Source organism: Phyllobates terribilis, unplaced genomic scaffold, assembly GCF_046119375.1.
Source record: "Phyllobates terribilis strain yellow unplaced genomic scaffold, ASM4611937v1 Scaffold_1__5_contigs__length_1240528914, whole genome shotgun sequence".
In the NCBI taxonomy this organism is placed as follows: domain Eukaryota; kingdom Metazoa; phylum Chordata; class Amphibia; order Anura; family Dendrobatidae; genus Phyllobates; species Phyllobates terribilis.
Window position 1 is genome coordinate 855,056,662 of NW_027362761.1, and position 16,620 is coordinate 855,073,281.

General features: G+C 40.2%; 1 protein-coding gene across 1 annotated transcript in view; it reads right to left on the reverse strand.

The window, feature by feature from the left end:
* LOC141153624 (tetraspanin-5) overlaps positions 1-16,620 on the reverse strand; it is a 211,342-nt gene that overhangs the window by 9,907 nt on the left and 184,815 nt on the right. The window contains exons 4-6 of the mRNA XM_073638591.1: positions 15,885-16,055; positions 2,329-2,454; positions 1,997-2,044 (exon numbers count right to left, since the gene is read on the reverse strand). Of these exons, the coding sequence (XP_073494692.1) occupies positions 1,997-2,044; positions 2,329-2,454; positions 15,885-16,055 (345 nt within the window). The remainder of the gene's footprint in view (positions 1-1,996; positions 2,045-2,328; positions 2,455-15,884; positions 16,056-16,620) is intronic.

The window sequence follows — 16,620 nt, forward strand, 5'->3', positions numbered from 1 at the left end:
TTTTTTCTTAATTAAATGCATGCAATTGGGGCTAAAAATCAATTTTGCGGTTGGGTTTAATTAAAAATGTTGCACTGTTTGCCTCCTATAACCACTGTATTACACGGTCTGTACAAGAGCCTTGGATGCCGGCAGGTAAGCAGCAGTACTCCGGCTACTGTCCGGCAGCCACAGTCTACTGTCATGGCAGATGGAATGGGACATGTGATCATTCGCATCAATTCAAATTATCTTCCTTGAGTACATAAGGATTGGGCAACTTGATGTCTAGAAAATAGAATCAGGAGGTCCAACATTAGTTGTTTGGTCAGTGTTGCCAGAATCATCTAATATAAACCTGGGTAAAGTGTGACCCATGAGCCACATCTGGTCTTCTGACTGTTCCTGTCTGGCTTGTGGACCAAAAAAATCAAAGGGATACACTGAACCAGTGGCCGCACCTTGCAGCCGCTCCCCCCAGCTCGGTGTCCCGATTTCACCGCTATCTGTGTCCTCAAGATTCGGAGAGTGGTGAATATAATGGTGGAGGAGGGAGCTGCCCGTTCCTTCTTCCACCATTGAGCGTGTGTGACTGAGACAGCAGACTCAATCATGCAACTACATCACGTCTGCTGTGTGGAGCACAGCGCCCACAGCAAGGAATGGATCAGAAAAACGGAGGAGTGAGGTGAGCATGTACTTGTTTTTTGTTTTTTTTTAATGTGGGAATGCTTAGGAGCATGATACACAGGCACCGGGTGTAGGCTCATACTGTATATAGAGCCGTGTGTGGGCTCATACCATATTTATATATATACAATTCCAATTTCATATATTTCATGTTTGCATGCTATAGCACTACATATCGCTACTTTATTTGTTAGTTATATATGGAGATGGCTACTCTTAGTATGCACCTGTACGCACCTGTTCCCTGTTTGGAAGTGACGGTCAGTCGCTTGATATTTGTATACACAAGCCCTCTGTGTAGGGGGGGCTGTGTGTGGGCTCATACTGTATATAGGAGGGCTGTTTGTGGGCTCACACTGTGTAGGGGGGCTGTGTGTGTCCTCATACTGTATATAGGGGGGTCTGTGAGGAACATCATACCATGTGTGACAACTGTCATACCATGTGTGGGGGCTGTGAGGATTGTTATACCGTGTGTGAGGGGCAGTGAGGACTGTCATACCGTGTGTGAGGGGCTGTGAGGACCATCATACTTTGTCTGGGGGCTGAGAAGACCATTATACCATGTGTGGGGGTCTGCGAGAACCGTCAAACTATGTGTTATGTGTGGGGTGCAGTGAAGGCCATTACGCCGTGTGGGGGGCTGTAGGGGCCGTCATACAGTGTGTGGATCGCTGTGGGGACTGTCATACTATATGTGAGAGACTGTGAGACTCACCCTACCGTGAGGGATGAGCTGAGAGAGCGTTCTACCATGTGTGGGGAGGGCTGTGAGAACATTATACTATGTGGGGGCTGTGGTGACATTATACTGTGTGGGGGGAACTATTGATCAATGTACAGGGGCTGAATAAAAGGAATGTATGATTTATAAACTTAATAAAAAGCAGTAAATTATATTGTGCTGATTAGCTGCTCTAGATAAGAATATGTTATAATAATCCGTATCATTAAATGTATTAGTAATAGCAGAGAGTCAGCATATATAATTCTGCTCAATAAGTTTTAGAAATAATATTAATATAAAACAATAATAATTAGTATTAATATTTATATTGAGCAGAAGTAATTTCAGACGTTTGTTTCGGCCCTCCACAACAGTCATCTTTCATGTGGCCCCTCGGGAAAATTAATTGCCCACTCCTAATCTAATATGTATGGCTAGCTTGACTTCTTTATGTTTTGGGGGACATTTTCTTTGGGCATTTATCTTGTGTTTTAATCTGTGTTACTTTGGTGAAGTGTCTCACTGCAATATCAAACCTCTTTAGATTCCCAAGAGTAAAACATGAAGCCAATTTGCAGAACAGTAACGACTCATACTTACCGACTTTTGCCTGACATCATATCCACATTGAGTGTTAATGACGTCTTCCTACAAATGATAAAAATGAACATATTAATATCAGAAATGTGGAAATGCACAAAGTACATTTTCTTTCTACTGTCCTACTATTGTCATCTGTTAACATTTCTACAATCTGGAAGACATAGGCATACTGCGATACAATGATCCATGTCACGGGTCTCAATGCCACACTGTTTAATTCATGGACATTAAATATTGCTAAGAATGATACCAGTATAATTTATCTCATATTGCCAGAGGTGTGGAAGTATGGTAGATGCCCCAAGGATATGGGATAAAAAGAAGCGTACAGCAGGGTCTTTCGTGCAGCAGGAGAATGGCACCCCACAGCGCTCTCGACTAGCATTGGCATCGGTGCAGTTGAAGTAAATATTCAGATTCCAATCATCAGCTCCAAATGCCCCACAGCACTGCCACTATGGAGAGAAACAAAGACGACACATCATAAGTTACTACGTTTTTCATCACTGAATCCTCCCCTAGAACAATGCTCCACCCAACAATTGTTTTCTTTCCATAGCAAAGTACAATCCAATTTAATAGAATGAAATTTACAAAACTCTGTTAGTGCATACAGTATCTCCAAGGGCTATTCCGCTGCAGAAACGGACATTACACAAAGTGAAATCTGAGCTTACATTGAGTATGGTGCAGATTTTCTGTGAAAACTAGATACAGATTTGGAACAGATTCCTCTCTCCTCCTGTACCAGTTGCTGACTTGTATTATTCAAAATTATTGTAATTATTTTTGCTATGTATATCCCTTTCACATGTAAAGCGCCATGGAATAAATGGCGCAATAATAATAATAATAATAATATTTTTCAGTGTGAACAAACTCTTAGGCCTCATTCACACGTTCAGTATTTGATCAGTATTTTACATCAGTATTTGTAAGCCAAAACCAGGAGTGGGTGATAAATGCAGAAGTGGTGACATTTTTCTATTATACCTTTTCTCTGATTGTTCCAGTCCTGGTTTTGGCTTACAAATACTGATGTAAAATATTGATAGTGTGAATGTGGTCTTGGACCTGCCCTCATCGCAATGGTGTTCTGTCCCTGCTTCAACTGAACAATAAATGACATTTAATTTAAGACCAGTGCCTACATAAAATTGAAGCGGTGCCTGGAGATATACCGTATTTGTGTCTAATTTGTCCTCTTGCACAAGAGGCAGTGATGGCCGACACTAGAACAGCTTTCAAAAAAGAGCTGGATGATTTTCTCAATACACATAACATTGTGGGTTACAGTTACAGTAAATTAGACAAAATGTTACACCTATAGTAGTACATTTAGTACGGTAATAGTAATTACATAACTAGTATCATAATTAGGTTTGATCCATGGTTCTAGGACTGACCCCTTTTTCTCAGGGTGAAGAAGGAGTTTTTCCCCTTGACGCAAATTGGCTGAATGTGTCCTGGGGTTTTTGCCTTCTTCTGGATCAACAGATTTAGGCATATGGATTTTAGTAATATCATTATTATAATCACAAGAGTAATACAAAATATAAAACTAATTAAAAAAATTATAAACGGGTACATTTGTAATAGTGCAGTAATAATAAAAATGGTAATAATACATTTGTGAGGCCTAGCCCCAGTAAGTTAGTGTAGTGTTAGTATATGGAGTACAATTGGGGGAGAAAGGCTGAACTTGATGGACCTAGGTCTTTATTCAACCTACGTTACTATATAAGTATTTTATTATTCCATTCAAAGCATTTGGTTACTACAGAAATAACAGATGTTAGCTGGAACTATTAATGGGAAGCCATTACAGTCAGCGCCCATGAGGAGTGCCACAAAGCTTTATATGTCCTCTGAACAGCACATAATTCTGCATTACTGAATTCTGTAACAATGCAGATTTCTTCTTTGGGAAACCGGGTGACCAGCCATATGGGCAGTGCAATGTCTGCCATCAGTACTTATCACCTAACAACTATTATGCATGTGGGAAAGCAGAAGAATAGCTGATAAGGAAGGCGAATGGCTTTTTACAGGAGAGTCTTTCTAAACTAATCTGAGCAATTTAGTATCAACTTTGACTTTATAGTAACATTTTTATTGCTGATGTCACTAAGACTAAAGTCAAACCACCTTTTACATACAGTAGGCACAAAACAAAAAAAATCCTACATTGTACAATATCTGTAGACATCTATGCGATGGGCATATAATAGTAGAGCCTTTTTTTTAGCCTATCTGTCAGGCTATAGCGTGCACCCGACCGAAAAGGTATTGTGAACACTGACTGATAGGGGTCGCTATCTCCCCTCTGTTAATATTCTTTAGCATACATGATTGCCAATTGTACACACCTATATTTCAACAATATCTTCTTTGACTGTCCTCATTATCAGCTTTCAGAAAAAGTATAGTTTCATCTTTTGGAAGGTTTCTTTGTTTTTTAGAAAGTGTATGTCTGAAAAGAGGATGTCTTAAAGAAGTCTTAAAGAATTCCTTAGAATAGATTGTCAATGTCTGATTGGTGGGGGTCCAAACCCAAGGCTACAACATTACAGCCCTCATCAAGTTATATGGGGCTGAGCTGTACTACAAGACACGGCTATACAGACAGAGAAGATTGGGTACTATGGAGAGGGGGTTATGCTGTTCCTATGTTTTGCTCCTTGAGTTGGACCACTAGCAATCACATATCAATGGCCTATACTAAGAATAGTCAAACAATATTAATTTACTCGAAAATAGGTCTGCATTTATTAAGTGAGAAAAAAATCCTGCATAAATAAAGAATATTAAATACTTTATAAAGATTTTAAGGCTGCGTTCCCACGGTGAGTGTTTGGTGAGTTTTTTATATTGCAGATTTTCAACTTTATTAACATACCTAGGTGCAGATTACACGTGTTTTTGATGCGTTTCCGCTACGGAAATGCACTTAAGATGCATGTGCGATTTTTACCTGCAGATTTTCTGCAACTAATGCAAGTCTATGAGGAAAATCAGTGTATAAAACTCAATACATCCACAAGAGAAACTGACATGTTATGGATTTTAAACACAGGTCAGATTACACTGAGTAAAAAGGTAAATCTCATCCACTGTGCTAGAACTGTAAGACGCAATGTAAAAAAAATCACCCAAAACTCATTATAATAACCTAAAAGAGTTAACTGGGACTTTTTTAGCTTTTTCTCATGGGGCTAAGAACTTGCAAGCAGGTAGTTGATGTGGCTGAGAGCGATCACTGACCAATTCTGCTGCTTCACATCAACAGAGCTGCTCTTCCTCTTCCGGGATGCTCGATTGACAGGGTGTGACTGGCGATGTCATGCTGGTTGACAGTTATGCAGCGGGAAGTGGCCTGTCAGTCAACATGGCATTGCCAGTCACTCCCGTCAACAGAGCAGAGTGGAAGAGAAGCCATGAATGCGGCTATGACTGATTCGGCAAAAGAAAATAACACCTTTAACCTCAAGGAATTTCATGTTAATAGAGGACTTTTCCATACCAGTGAAGATATCAGAAAAATATGGTATTTAGATACAAAGCAAAGAGCAAAGCGTACAGCCAGGCATAGGATGTAGAAGTCAGCTGATGAGATCAGGAGATGAAATTATGTTCTCAGAAGTAAATCAGGAAGGATGCGCGGCCCACTAATTCCCTCGGACCTTTCCTGATAGAACTTTAGCTCAGAGATGTCAAGTGCAGTAATGACAGTAAGTGATTTCCAAGGACAATGTGTGAATTAAATAATGTGGATTTCAGCAAAACACTCTATATTTAGATCTATGGCCAGGATGCACTTAAGCAGTATATCTATATGACATTGAAATAAAGTTTATGCCTGGAAAGTTTGAGGAACAGATGGAAATCCAGTTTCCTGACAGATAATGCTCACTGTTTTAGACGATTATTTTCCAAAATGATTAATGATTGGAAGTAGCTATCTGAAGCCCCAAATGACTCCTGGCGCTAATTCTCATTCTTAGATAAAACTCTTCTCGTCATCTGTTTCCCTTCTCTGCAGATAGCTGTTGTTACCACAAGATAGGCTCTGCAATTCGGAGGCACCATTCTTGTCTGGAAGAAATCCAGCAATCAAGAGGAACTCTCCTCTAAACTTTAATCAAAACCAGTGGAGATGCTACAACCGTTCAGGACACTCCAGGAATAGAAAAACTGTGCAGACTAAGCCTACTCTTTTTCTTAAATAGGCCTCCTTATGAATTAACCCCTCCAGGACATGCCCAACTTGGCTTTTCAGAATTGGACGATTTTTTTTTTTTTTTCATTTTTAAGATATATGTTTAATTTAACATATCACCATCTTACAAGCTTAAAGTTGTCATTTTGGGAAGAGACCTAATTTTGTATAGACAAACAGCGTAATAAAATTGTTGCTATGGAGATGCCAAATATGTCTACATATTTGATGTATTCAAATTTATATTTAATAAAGTACATATGTTGCAAAAATGGCTTTTGTTTACACTTTACTTTTTCAACACATTCTATCTTTTTCCTTTTTTAATTTTTTTTTTTTAAATTGCATATTACCCCTTGTATGTTAAATACTCTGGTATTTGTTAGGGCATCCATAAGTAAGACAAGCCTAGGTTCTTTGTCCTTTCAATGGGAGTTCCTGTGACCAGGGGCAAATGGTAGAGACGACCCAGTCAGGAAGCTAATATGTGCTGGAGACACTGCTTGGCGTTTCCAGTTCTGACTTACACAGGACACTGCTGTTTTTTCTCAATACTGCTTTTGACAAGACATCAGGTGGAGGAGCCCTCTAGGCAGCCGTTTTTGTAGTATGAAACTTATATATTCAAACTAGGGATCTGAAGTGTTGAGGACAGAGACCCTTAGGGTTCGGTCACACTGCCGTATATTCTCTCATGAGAGAGAATCGGGCCGATTATTCTAATGACACTCTGCTCTGTAAGAGTTTGACCCGAGTGTCATCTGAGTGTGATCCGATTCTCTCATGAGAGAATCACAGCACAGGTGTGGAGAAGATGGAAAACTAAATTTCTCCATCTTCTCCATTGTCTGGGATGACATCCGAGTGCAGTCCGATGAGTCGCACGCACACATAGACTTATGGGTGCGCATGGTCCGAGTATCGGAGCCACACGCAGCATGCTGCGGGTGTTTTCTCATGCCAAACTGGCATGAGAAAATAAACGCTGATCTGCACTGCCCCATAGTATAACATTGGTCTGAGCACTATCCGATAAAACATCAGATAGAACTCGGCCGCGTTATACGGCAGTGTGAGCATACCTTAATAGTGAGACAGGCTGCATTGTTGTGAATGAAAATTCTCTTTGCCTAAAATCTTCAATAACATTTTTCTTTACAAGCGTAATGCACTGGGATATATATGCATAGACTGTATGTCTGTATGTCAAGACATAAGATGGTTAAAAAAAAGCTGAAAAGCAAGGGCTCACACTCATCTGCGTTTATAAAAATCAGTCCGATGTTGTTCCTGAAAAGTCGGATGAGTGTCACTCAAGTGTCATGCGAGTATCATGAGAGTACAATGCGATTTTTCTTACCTAGCACCCGTATGACATGCGTATGCAATGCATTTTTAACATCAGCTTTTAAATACAGGAATTCTCTATGTAATTTCAAGCTAGTTTACTAACTAATAGAACAATCTTAGATACAGATATACGGGCAGATAGATAGAAAGCTAGATAGATACATACAGTGCCTACAAGTAGTATTCAACCCCCTGCAGATTTAGCTGGTTTGATAAGATGCAAATAAGTTAGAGCCTTCAAACTGCAAACGAGAGTAGGTTTTATGAACAGAAGCATAAATCTTACAAACCAAAAAGTTATGTTGCTCAGTAGAATTTTAGTAAATTTTAAACATAAAAGTGTGGGTCAATTATTATACAACCCCTATGTTTAATATTTTGTGGAATAACCCTTGTTTGCAATTACAGCTAATAATCGTCTTTTATAAGACCTGATCAGGCCGGCACAGGTCTGTGGAGTTATCTTGGCCCACTCCTCCATGCAGATCTTCTCCAAGTTATCTAGGTTCTTTGGGTGTCTCATGTGGACTTTATTCTTGAGCTCCTTCCACAAGTTTTCAATTGGGTTAAGGTCAGGAGACTGACTAGGCCACTCCAACACCTTGACTTTTTCCCTATTGAACCAGGCCTTGGTTTTCTTGGCTGTGTGCTTTGGGTCGTTGTCTTGTTGGAAGATGAAATTACGACCCATCTTAAGATCCTTGATGGAGGAGCGGAGGTTCTTGGCCAAAATCTCCAGGTAGGCCGTGCTATCCATCTTCCCATGGATGCGGACCAGATGGCCAGGCCCCTTGGCAGAGAAACAGCCCCACAGCATGATGCTGCCACCACCATGCTTGACTGTAGGGATGGTATTCTTGGGGTCGTATGCAGTGCCATCCAGTCTCCAAACGTCACGTGTGTGGTTGGCACCAAAGATCTAGATCTTGGTCTCATCAGACCATAGAACCTTGAACCAGTCTGTCTCAGAGTCCTCCAAGTGATCATGAGCAAACTATAGACGAGCCTTGACATGACGCTTTGAAAGTAAAGGTACCTTACGGGCTTGTCTGGAACGGAGACCATTGCGGTGGAGTACGTTACTTATGGTATTGACTGAAACCAATGTCCCCACTGCCATGAGATCATACCGGAGCTCCTTCCTTGTTGTCCTTGGGTTAGCCTTGACTCTTCGGACAAGCCTGGCCTCGGCACGGGAGGACACTTTCAAAGGCTGTCCTGGCCGTGGAAGGCTAACAGTAGTTCCATAAGCCTTCCACTTACGGATGATGCTCCCAACAGTGGAGACAGGTAGGCCCAACTCCTTGGAAAGGGTTTTGTACCCCTTGCCAGCCTTGTGACCCTCCACGATCTTGTCTCTGATGGCCTTGGAATGCTCCTTTGTCTTTCCCATGTTGACCATGTCTGAGTGCTGTTCACAAGTTTGGGGAGGGTCTTAAATAGTCAGAAAAGGCTGGCAAAAGAGATCTTTAATCCACACATGTGAAGATCATTATTCTTGGTGCCTGAACTACTTCTTAATACTTTAGGGGGACCAAACAGAATTCTTGTGGTTTGAGGGGTTGAATAATAAATGACACTCTGAATTAACTTTTTACGTTTTTTAAAAAAAAAAAAAAAAAAAAAAAAAAAAAATTTGCTGCAGTGCATTTCCCACTTCCAGGCTGATCTACAGTACAAATGTCACAATGCCAAGTTAATTCCGCATGTGTCAACCAGCTAAATCTGCAGGGGGTTGAATACTACTTGTAGGCACTGTAGATGTAACTGAGATATATAATTAGTGCAGGCAGTGCAGCTTACTGTATATGTATTTAGCTCATAATTAAATATGTTAAAAAAAATGGCCACGTCAGTGAGGTGACCGGGGTTCATCCACTATGACCTTTCTCATGTCAGCGCTACACACTGCAGGAGAGTTCTCACGCTCCTGTCTCAGTGGGTTCTGGCTAGCTTGTTGAGCGGTCGCATCATGCTATCGCTCAACAAACCACCCAGATGTAGAAGAGCAGGAGTTCTTCGTGGGACATATACAGTACAGACCAAAAGTTTGGACACACCTTCTCATTTAAAGATTTTTCTGTATTTTCATGACTTTGAAAATTGTACATTCACACTGAAGACATCAAAACTATGAAATAACACATGTGGAATTATATACTTAACAAAAAAGTGTGAAACTACTGAAAATGTGTCTTATATTCTAGGCTCTTCAAAGTAGCCACCTTTTGCTTTGATGACTGCTTTGCACACTCTTGGCATTCTCTTGATGAGCTTCAAGAGGTAGTCACCGGAAATGGTCTTCCAACAATCTTGAAGGAGTTCCCAGAGATGCTTAGCACTTGTTGGCCCTTTTGCCTTCACTCTGCGGTCCAGCTCACCCCAAACCATCTCGATTGGGTTCAGGTCTGGTGACTGTGGAGGCCAGGTCATCTGGCATAGCACCCCATCACTCTCCTTCTTGGTCAAATAGCCCTTACACAGCCTGGAGGTGTGTTTGGGGTCATTGTCGTGTTGAAAAATAAATGATGGTCCAACTAAACGCAAACCGGATGGAATAGCATGCCGCTGCAAGATGCTGTGGTAGCCATGATGGTTCAGTATGCCTTAAATTTTGAATAAATCCCCAACAGTGTCACCAGCAAAGCACCCCCACACCATCACACCACCTCCTCCATGCTTCACGGTGGGAACCAGGCATGTAGAGTCCATCCGTTCACCTTTTCTGCGTCGCACAAAGACATGGTGGTTGTAACCAAAGATCTCAAATTTGGACTCATCAGACCAAAGCACAAATTTCCACTGGTCTAATGTCCATTCCTTGTGTTCTTTAGCCCAAGCAAGTCTCTTCTGCTTGTTGCCTGTCCTTAGCAGCGGTTTCCTAGCAGCTATTTTACCATGAAGGCCAGCTGCACAAAGTCTCCTCTTAACAGTTGTTGTAGAGATGTGTCTGCAGCTAGAACTCTGTGTAGCATTGACCTGGTCTCTAATCTGAGCTGCTGTTAACCTGCTATTTCTGAGGCTGGTGACTCGGATAAACTTATCCTCAGAAGCAGAGGTGACTCTTGGTCTTCCTTTCCTGGGGCGGTCCTCATGTGAGCCAGTTTCTTTGTAGCACTTGATGGTTTTTGCAACTGCACTTGGGGACACATTCAAAGTTTGCCCAATTTTTCGCACTGACTGACCTTCATTTCTTAAAGTAATGACGGCCACTTGTTTTTTTTTACTTAGCTGCTTTTTTCTTGCCACAATACAAATTCTAACAGTCTATTCAGTAGGGCTATCAGCTGTGTATCCACCTGACTTCTGCACAACACAACTGATGGTCCCAACCCCATTTATAAGGCAAGAAATCCCACTTACTAAACCTGACAGGGCACACCTGTGAAGTGAAAACCATTTCTGGTGACTACCTTTTGAAGCTCATCAAGAGAATGCCAAGAGTGTGCAAAGCAGTCATCAAAGCAAAAGGTGGCTACTTTGAAGAACCTAGAATATAAGACATATTTTCAGTTGTTTCACACTTTTTTGTTAAGTACAGTTATATGAAAAAGTTTGGGCACCCCTATTAATTTTAAGCTTAATGTTTTATAAAAATGGTTTTTTTTTGCAACAGCTATTTCAGTTTGATATATGTAATTAATGTTGGACACAGTAATGTTTCTGCCTTGAAATGAGGTTTATTGTACAAACAAAAAATGTGCAATCTGCATTCAACAAAATTTGACAGGTGCATAAGTATGGGCACCTCACCAGAAAAGTGACATTAATATTTAGTAGATCCTCCTTTTGCAAAAATAACAGCCTCTAGTCGCTTCCTGTAGCTTTTAATGATTTCCTGGATACTGGATGAAGGTATTTTTGACCATTCCTCTTTACAAAACAATTCCAGTTCAGTTAAATTTGATGGTCGCCGAGCATGGACAGCCCTCTTCAAATGATCCCACAGATGTTCAATGATATTCAGGTCTGGGGACTGGGATGGCCATTCCAGAATATTGTAATTGTTCCTCTGCATGAATGCCTGAGTAGATTTGGAGCGGTGTTTTGGATCATTGTCTTGCTGAAAGATCCATCCCCTGCGTAACTTCAACTTTGTCACTGATTCTTGAACATTATTGTCAAGAATCTGCTGATACTGAGTGGAATCCATGCGTCCCTCAACTTTAACAAGATTCCTGGTGCTGGCAATGGCCACACAGCCCCAAAGCATGATGGAACCTCCACCAAATTTTACTGTGGGTAGCAAGTGTTTTTCTTGGAATGCTGTGTTTTTTTGCCGCCATGCATAACGCCTTTTTGTATGACCAAACAACTCAATCTTGGTTTCATCAGTCCACAGGACCTTCTTCCAAAAAGAAATTGGCTTCTCCAAATGTGCTTTTGCATACCTCAGCCGACTCTGTTTGTGGCGTGCTTGCAGAAACGGCGTCTTTCGCATCACTCTCCCATACAGCTTCTCCTTGTGCAAAGTGCGTTGTATAGTTGACCGATGCACAGTGACACCATCTGCAGCAAGTTGATGCTGCAGCTCTCTGGAGGTGGTCTGAGGATTGTCCTTGACTGATCTCACCATTCTTCTTCTCTGCCTTTCTGATGTTTTTCTTGGCCTGCCACTTCTGGCCTTAACAAGAACTGTCCCTGTGTTCTTCTATTTCCTTACTATGTTCCTCACAGTGGAAACTGACAGGTTAAATCACTGAGACAGCTTTTTGTATCCTTCCCCTGAACAACTATGTTGAATAATCTTTGTTCTCAGATCATTTGACAGTTGTTTTGAGGAGCCCATGATTCCACTCTTCAGAGGAGATTCAAACAGGAGAACAACTTGCAAGTGGCCACTTTAAGTAGCTTTTTTATGATTGCGTACACCTGGCTATGAAGTTCAAAGCTCAATGAGGTTACAAAACCAAAAAAAGTGCTTTAGTAAGACAGTAAAAAGTAGGTAGGAGTATTTAAAACAAGAAAATGATAATGGTGCCCATACTTATGCACCTGTCAAATTTTGTTTGAATGCAGATTGCACATTTTCTGTTAGTACAGTAAACCTCATTTCAAGGCAGAAACATTACTGTGTCCAACAGTTATTACATATATCAAACTGAAATAGCTGTTGCAAAAACACCAATTTTTATAAAACATTAAGCTTAAGATTAATAGGGGTGCCCAAACTTTTTCATATAACTGTATATAATTCCACATGTGTTAATTCATAGTTTTGATGCCTTTAGTGTGAATGTACAATTTTCAAAGTCATGAAAATACAGAAAAATCTTTAAATGAGAAGGTGTGTCCAAACTTTTGGTCTGTACTGTATGGATTATCTTCTTGACGGACAGATGAGGAATATGGTAGTTTATTATTTTTTTATTTTACAGTAATAAATGGGAAAAAGAGGGTGGGTAGTATTTATTTAAAATAAAGGAGTCTCTTTCTTTCAATTAAAGCACTTTATTCTGGCTGTGTAGTTATTACAATATGACTATTTGGTTAGTAATGGGACATCTTATAGATGCCTCTCCTTTACTAACCCCTGGTCTTGATGTCAGCTGACAATACAAAGCTGACATCAACCTTTATACTATTACCCCACTTGCCATTGCACCAGGGCAAATGGGAAGAGCGGAGGCTAAGTGCCAGAATTGGAGCATCTTATGGATGCACCATTTCTGGGGCGGCTGAGAACTGATGTTCTTAGTCTGGGAGGGGAACAATATCCATGGCCCCTTCCTAGCCTATTAATATCAGCCCGCAGCTGTCTGCCTAGCCTTTGCTGGCTATTAATTATAGGGGGGACCCCACATAATTTTTTGGGGGGATCCTCCATTTTAATAACCAGTAAAGGCTAAGTATACAGCTGTGAGCTGATATTATTAGCTTGGGAAGCTCCATGTTTATTACCCCCTTTCCAGGATATAAACCAGTTGTCTGGTTTCCCTCAGCTGATTATTAAAAATTCGGCGGACCACACGCCATTTTTTTCTTACATTTTGTAATTATTAGCTAAATACATGAACATTAAACTACACACGCACTGCACTAATTATATATGTCACTGACATCTTTCCAAGCATTTATTCTATGTATATACATATCTATTCTATCTATTCTATGCTGACGGGTCACGCTGTGATTTTACTGTACTCAGCTGATAAAATGTGGGGTTTTCTAGGAGATGTGTGCGTAAAAATCAGACGGCACACGCATGGTCTGTGTGCCGTGCGATATTTTTCTCGCACCTATAGACTTGCACTGGCGAGGTTCGTCCGATATATTCGCAGCCACTCGCAGCATGCTGTGATTTTTTTCTCAGTATGATATGAGCTGAGAAAAAAAATCGCAGATGAGCAGTGAATCATTCAATAACATTAGTCAGAGTGCAATCCGATTTTTTTATCAGACTGCACTCGTCCGTTTTTAACACAGATGAGTATGAGCTCTAAAAGTGAGATTTGTTTTATAAAAGTTACTTTAAAAAAAGTGAAGTCTAAACAGTGCATCACCAACATTTAAATCGGTGTTTAACATTACAAACTTGAAACAGATGTATGTCTCCTTTTGGAAAATTAGGTTTTTTTTTGTCTTCTTTGGTTGAAAATACAGGAAAATAAATTGAAATTTTATGCCATTTTAAAATACATCTATTATCTGTATATGTTAGTAATGTGTAATATGCATCTGTAATGTGTAGATGTTAGCCGGGCCGGGGCGTGGTTACAGCTGCTGTTCTCTATATATTGAGTGGTGAGTGAACCCGCGCTGGCACCACCCCCCGTGACTGAAACCCAAAGGCTGCCAGTAGGAATAAAGTACATTTTCTCACAGCATCGCGGGTCTAAGTGCCAGCGCCAGGTAGGTTCAGAACACTATCAATCCGCATATTAACCCCATATCTTCAGGTTATCTCCCTTTAAGTTTAAGTTGATTCACTGCCTACACTGCTGGGCCTATTGGACAGATCAATGCCCTAATATTGGTTATTGGTATGTTGTATAAATGTCTAAACAATGCTGTGATGTTAACCAGTTAGGGTTTGTGCAAACGTCTTTTTTCAGATAGATATCGCTTGAAATCCGCAGGAAAAAGCGCTTAACAAAAATGCTAAAAAAATTAACATATGCACAGCAATGTCAAAATGACTTGCGGTGCATATGTTCAGTCTTTCTGAGCTTTTTTTTAACCACTTCAGGCTTTGACAGTCATGAAGCGACTAAAAGAATTGACCTGACCATTCTTCAGATGGCTTCCACTTTGAAGACACTCACTATTTTACAAGTACGCACATTCTTTTTGCTATGTTTTTTTTAGAGGAAACTAAGCAGAAGCGCCAAGTTTTTGAGGAGTTTTGCAGTTTTGAGAAGGATTTCGATAGTTTCCTCTCAGTTTCCATTTAGTTTCTGCTACAAAAATTATTTGAAAAACACTATGTGCACGTAGCTGCTGAGTGGAATCTCCTGGTTTTTGAAGACTTTCCGCTCAGATTCTGCTTAGTTTTTGGCAGAAAAACTCCTTTGAAAAATCTGAGTTTTTAGAGCTCGTTTTGGAGCAAAATCTGTGAGTTTGTAGAGCAGATTTTGGATCAGAAACTGAGCGTAAATTGAGAGGAAACTCAGCCTTCAAATCCGCCTCAAAAATGCAAAACTTCTCAAAAAACTTGAAGTTTCTGCTCAGCTTCCCCTACAAAAACCCGCAAAAAGGACCCTGCCACATGCAAACTAGTAAATCAGTTTTGCTGTGTATGAAGGGTTTCAAGTTTCCCACTGTTTTTCATTTGTTCATTCTTTTCCACAGTAGCTTTGTCCAATGTTCTGTATGTGCTTCTTTCACAAATCTGTCACTTAGGATTTACTTAGGAGTTACCTTAATGTAACTCTCTTTCCTTGTTCTCTTTTCTGGCTCCAAAAAGCATGTCTTGCTGTAAAGTGCACTTATGTGTGCACCCTGCTGTGCGATACAACACTCTTCCTAGTTGCACATTTGACAAGCTCAGAGCTGTACTTTTATGCAATTCCCATGTGCATAGCGTAGAAATAGAAAACTCATGTCAAATTTTTCTAAGTTATTTACTCTGCTTTCCCACTTATCCATTTTTCTCTATCTCACAATATATGATAAAAACATCATAAATAGAAATGAATTAAATAGGAAATTGAGTGGTGAAAGAAATATCCTTTACAAAATATCTGGCATTCTGCATTTTATATGGAGACAATAAGTCACACTTATTAGAACAATTTTTATACGGTATTATCCTGGGCACCATATACGGAACATTTATTATAACCTAGAATTACCACATGCCGGAATATTACATACGTATTCTTGTGTGAAGTCAATGAGGTTTTGCAGGTCAATATCGTCTCTGTAGGCTTTGATATTGCTGTTGATAAATATATATAGCTGATCCTTAATCCAGTCTTTAAAGACAAATGCCAGGACTCCAGCTGTGAGCTCCAAGAAAAAAATTATTCCCAAGAAAACAGAGAACTGTAAAGAAAGTAGAAATGGTTATGGCTATCTTTATAGAATACATATATACATTGCATAGCATGCAGAATCACACTGGCTTGATGCTGTCATTGTAAGTCACAAAAACTATCAGGTTTTCAAGCATAAACTGCTTTGGGAAAAGCTCTTTTTCTGGAGGAATTTTTGGAAGAGTTTTTCTTTTCCTGCATTGTTTCCTGAGGCAGTTTTGAAAAGTTTTTAAAGTATGTTCCTACTTTTTTTTAAGGTGGTTTTAGAGCAGGTCCGCTATGATTGGTATCCGCCTGAAAAAGTACAAAAAATGCTCAAAAGAATATAAATATTCATTTCTATGTAAAAAAAAAAAAGTCTTGTTGTGCATATGTCCTGGCTTTTAAGTGTCTTAACTGCTTCAGGTTTCCACAGACGCCTAGCGGTTAAGAGAAGTAATCTGACCATTCTTCTGGTGTCTTCTGAAGAACCTCTATACTTTATAAACAAGCGCAGCAGCTCCGTACAGGGTGTTTAGATCCGACCAACGTCTGAGCAACAAACAGCTTATCGGTGAGGACACCGGGTGCTGGTC